The sequence below is a fragment of the Miscanthus floridulus genome, chromosome 9 (genome assembly GCF_019320115.1).
Source record: "Miscanthus floridulus cultivar M001 chromosome 9, ASM1932011v1, whole genome shotgun sequence".
NCBI lineage: Eukaryota > Viridiplantae > Streptophyta > Magnoliopsida > Poales > Poaceae > Miscanthus > Miscanthus floridulus.
This window is the reverse complement of record NC_089588.1, coordinates 122,724,172-122,729,019: the sequence shown is the minus strand read 5'-3', so window position 1 is coordinate 122,729,019 and position 4,848 is coordinate 122,724,172. Positions and strand designations below refer to the sequence as shown.

Here is a 4,848-nt window from a genome sequence, read left to right as displayed (position 1 = left end):
TTTGCCAATTGAACCCATATGTACATAGGTGGTGGAGAAATTAATATTAGTACTTATAATTTGGTCACAATATAGAAAATACAATTGACAACAAAATAGGAGCACAAACAATTCTCTAAAAAAACAACAAAGATCTCGATTGATAAAATAAAATATTACTCGATCGGCCACTTCTAGCACACATACTCTATATATTTTATAGATTGAAGAGTCAGGAAGGAAAAAGACAGAAGAATCAACAAGGCTCAGACAACACAGAGCAATAGAATTAGCAAAAGAAATAATAAAACAAAGTTCTTCATTGATTGTACGTCAACACACAGCACCCCTATCTTAATTTATTAGTGGTCTCCACTTATTTCTAGGCACATTGGCACACAGAGAGATAGATCCATAAGCTATGTAAAAAGCAGCTAAATCCTTAGCTAGACTGACTCATTTGCATGCAACCCATGTTGACATGGCGTAGAGTATACGCCCCTTCCACCCTTGAAGGAGCCAGTGTTGATCGATGTCAATGACAAAATCCTTGTGGTATAGGCTCTTGACCCACTCCCTGACATCCTTAACTATACATGGATCCAAAGGAAGCTGACTTAACCCGGCACGATGGTTCCGCGCCTGCCATTGCTTATATGTCTCCGGCCGCTCCACCCTGTCCAGCCCCTCACAGGCGACAACATTCAAGGCACACTGTCCGTAGAGGTCGCGTTCAACCAGCAAGCGTAGTTCATTATCCCGTGGAGTGGTGGCATCAAGCATGTCATATATTGCTGAGTAATATGAGAGCGCCTCACGGAACCGCGTGACAAAGAAAGGTGAATTGTACGAGGCATTCACGATGCAAAGGATGAACACATCGGGACGCATCTTCTGGATGTTGTTCAGGACAACATCCCTGGGGCTGGGGCTATCCACGGTGACACCATCTTCCATCAGATGTCCAAACGGGACAAGGCTATTGACAACCAGTACCTCATCAGGCTCCATGTCAAGATCATCCACGCGGATCGTCTCCCACCTAGCGGCGGCGATGCTCCGAAACTTGAATGGCACGCCCAACTGACTGGCATGGCTGCTGAGGCGGCGCCCCGTCTGCTCGATCCGAGAAGATGGCCGGAACCCTGGCTGTGGGAGATCAATGCCTGTCATCCTCACCTCCGGCGGTCCACCTTCCCGGGTAGCGAGACGGGTCAGCAGAGTTGGCCACTGTAGACCGTACTCGATGCCGTAATCTACGATGTGCAGCTTGTTTCTCCCCAAGGTGGCATGGCAGATGGTGAGATTGGAGAAGCGGAACGCCATCGTTTTGAAGCAGCACGCTTCGACAAACAGTTGGTAGGCCTTGAGGTACTCCACGACGGAGGTGCGCCTTGACACGAGTGACCTGTACAGTTGGCTGCCCGTGCCGGCGAGCCGCGCCTCTAGTCCCTGGGCGAAACAGTGCGCCAGCCTCTGGTTGGCGTCTCCGCTCGGCGAGGAACGCTTCCGGATCTGCCCCAGCAGCTGCGTCGCGCTTCGACGGTCGTCCATGCCCACGGCTTGCGCACAGTGGAGGAGCATGGTGTGCAAGTCCATGGTCTCATGTGCCCAGTACTTGCCGTTCTTCTTGTTCGTCTTGCTCCTGGACTCGGTCCCGGTCCGGGTGTTGTTCTCTACCTGCTCGCCGCCGATAGTCAAGCGCAAGCTCTGTATTTCAGAGAGGCACCAGCTGAACACGTTCAGAGCTATTTGGTCAACCATCTCGCCGGTTTCTTCCGGCTCAGGCACCGTCAGCTTGCTGTTCCTGCTCGTCTCGGCCTCATCCGGTTCATCTTCGTCCTGCTGCAGAGTACGCCTCCTGTTCTTAAGCTTGCCACCCGTATTCACTTGGATCGGTTGCTTCTTGCTGTTGAGGAGGCCGTTGTTGGTTGGCAACGACAAGAACCTGCTGCCCTCTTCCATGCCCTTGAGCAATTCGATGTTGAGCATGTCCCCGTTGCAGCCACTGAAGAAGATCAGGTCGTCGCCGTCGGCAGGGAACTGCTGGAGCAGCAGCTGTGACTGTGAGAGCGGCTCCACTGGCCGGTCCGGAGGGGTGGCGTCGGAGAGGATGTCGGCGAAGGGCTGCTGGGCTTGGAGGAGCGTGGGGTGGTCGGGGTACTTGTAGAAGAAGGCGTCGTCGATGTCATCCTCCATGAGCATCCGCGAGATGAAGGGGAGGACGAGGTCGTCTGACGATGCCAGGTCTTCGTCGTGGCAGTCGGGACGGCTGGGCGTCGGAGGGAGGTCCAGGAAGATGGAGGGAGAGAACGGCTCGGGCTCAGGGTCAGCCACAGCCACAGCCAGCACGTCTCGCCGGTCTTGCTGACCCATGAGCTCGAGCTCCTCCGGCATGGGTGCCATGGACGGCCACGGCCACGGCAGGCAGGGATGGAAGCTAGCTTGCTTTGTGCACTGCTGGGTGCTGGGCTGCTGGCTACTGGCTTGTAGTTGTAGGCAGCTAGGATTGCATTATTGCAGCAACTATTGAAGCTGTTTGGACTTTTGAGGGGAAAATGAGGCATTGTTTACTTCGAGGGGTGTAAAGTTTTTGGTGTCACGTCGAATGTTTTATGAAATATCGGAAGGGATGTTCGCGTACTAATAAAAAAATTAATTACAGAACTTGTCTGTAAACTGTGAGACGAATTTATTAAGGCTAATTAATCCATCATTAGCACATGTTTAATGTAGCATGACATTGTCTAATCATGGACTAATTAGGCTCAAAAAATTTGTCTCTCAAAATACACGCAATCTGTTCAATTAGTTATTTTTTTAGTCTACATTTAATACTTCATACATGTGTCTAAGCATTCGATGTGATAGGGTGTAAAGTTTTAGTGAAGGAACTAAACAAGACCTGAACGAAGCCGCCGGGGAAGAAGCTGTGGGGACGAAGGAGATGAAGGAAGACTTGTCAAAAATATCTGAAGCCGTACACAGTACATGGGCTGAATTTCTCCATCCATCAGTATCACATATATATCAGTGTCAAAATATATACTGAAAGAGGAGAAATTTTGCCTTTGACTTAGGCTGTTTGCCTCTTTTGCCTTGAGGGTCTAAATTCCTCATTTGGGCAGTTTGTATTTTCGCCGTTTTCTGTATTTTGGCTATTTTATCCGCTCTATCTATCGATATATTTGTCTGGCATAATCCTGCCGGCAGTTTTTTCAAAAGGAATACTGTATCATTTAGTCAGCAGGTTCTAGTGCTATTGCTAGATCTTCAGAGAATGGGGGACGTTGTGCCTGTGAGGCGGGCGTAGCCAGGGAACATGCCGCTGCAGCTCCAACCCAAGTTTATTTGCTTGTTGCATCATCTTTGTTTGTCGCACGTTGGAGTCTGCCGCAATGACCTTCTTGGCCTCACATGTTTGGCCTTATATCATTAGGCTTACAAACTAATAAGTTTATTTGGTGTACGAGACAGTTTCGTTTTAAGCATTTTTGTCATGTAATAATTTTGGTCTGATTCCTCACTTACGGAGATAAAGCCTGATGTTTTCTGTCATTATGTTAAAAAAGCTCCAAGCCAAGTCAGCAGTGGGACAGACAAGTACTTTTGTATTCATGCTTAATCACAAATCTCTTCCGCGTTGTGTCCACTGAACAAGGTCTGGTCACCACCGTCGGCAGGCCCGGCAGGGAGCAGCGCGGTGGCGTCGCCCGCGTTCTTCTTCGCCAGCTGCGGCGCCTGGTTGACATCGTCGGTGGTATTGGTAAAGGAGTAGTCGAGCTCCAGTACACGTCCGCCGCCGGCCTCATCATCGTTTTATCTCCCTGAAGTTGACCTTAAAAAATATATAATTAGCTACTGTTTGCACCAGAATTTGGACAAAAGATATGCGGGAGTGTGAAATTTTCCAAAAGGAGAGATTGCAATCGATTTTGGAAGAAGTCGATATCGGCTGATTTTGAAAAGGGTTGAATCGGCTAAATCTTGGGTGACATCGGCAGAATGCGTTCGGGATGACGTCAAGAAGAATATGGTCGGGGTCTACGAAAGCAAAGATTAGGCTCCAAGTTATTAATAGAATTAGAAAGTTTTCTATTTATTTCCATAGTTTGTAACGAGTTCGTATTCGAATAGGACTCTGTTTAGTTTACGGGTATAATATTAAACCTCGGGTTTTGTAAAACGACGACACAATCAATATACAACTTTTTTGGCTCAATGCCAAAACCTCAGGAGTAGGAGTAAAGTAGATTTCGGCGAGTTTTATTTCGGTTTTGATCGTGCATGGGCTGCATTCGAAACATGAGTCATCCATAAAGAGGTTTAAAGGCTATCGAGCCTTGGTCTGTGGTCACTGTCATAGCTACATCGAAACGATCGAACCTCACTGACGTAAGCACAGAATTGAATCTTGGTAGCTAGCAAATCGAACTATGGGCGGGTCACGCGTTCGTTTGTTTCCCATGTAGAAATCAGCTGTTTAGCCGATTTTCATGTGCCGATACGTACATAGTTCATATATTGCGATCTCTTGAATATAGATAGATCTATAAAAGAATTATTTTAAGGTTTGTCATGGATGTCATAGCTGCATCGAAACAATCGACCCTTACTGATGAACATGATAGATCGGGATTCGATTCGATTATAGATTCGTTTGTATTTAAATGATTATATCATGCGATTTTTGAACATGGATAAGCTCATGGATTTTTATCTCAAAGTTTATTGTGATTAACATAGCTGCATCAATCCGATCGACCCTCACTGTTAATCATGCTGGATTAGAGGTGACAATTTATAAGCTTGTTTGCGTTTAACGGTCAATTGGTATAAACTATGATCTTCATATTTCCTTGAATTGGA

At 47.3% G+C, this 4,848-nt stretch overlaps 1 protein-coding gene across 1 annotated transcript; it reads right to left on the bottom strand.

Moving 5' to 3' along the window:
* Positions 1 to 281: 281 nt before the first annotated feature.
* LOC136482835 (scarecrow-like protein 9) lies at positions 282 to 2,538 on the bottom strand. The gene has a single exon (XM_066480019.1). It carries the CDS (start codon positions 2,383 to 2,385, stop codon positions 436 to 438), a length of 1,950 nt encoding a protein of 649 aa, XP_066336116.1. The 5' UTR covers positions 2,386 to 2,538; the 3' UTR covers positions 282 to 435.
* Between the last annotated feature and the right edge of the window lie 2,310 nt (positions 2,539 to 4,848).

Bases quoted from the DNA above. Each gene is read 5' to 3' on its own strand.
- LOC136482835 (XM_066480019.1), bottom strand. From the start codon at position 2,385: ATGGCACCCATGCCGGAGGAGCTCGAGCTCATGGGTCAGCAAGACCGG.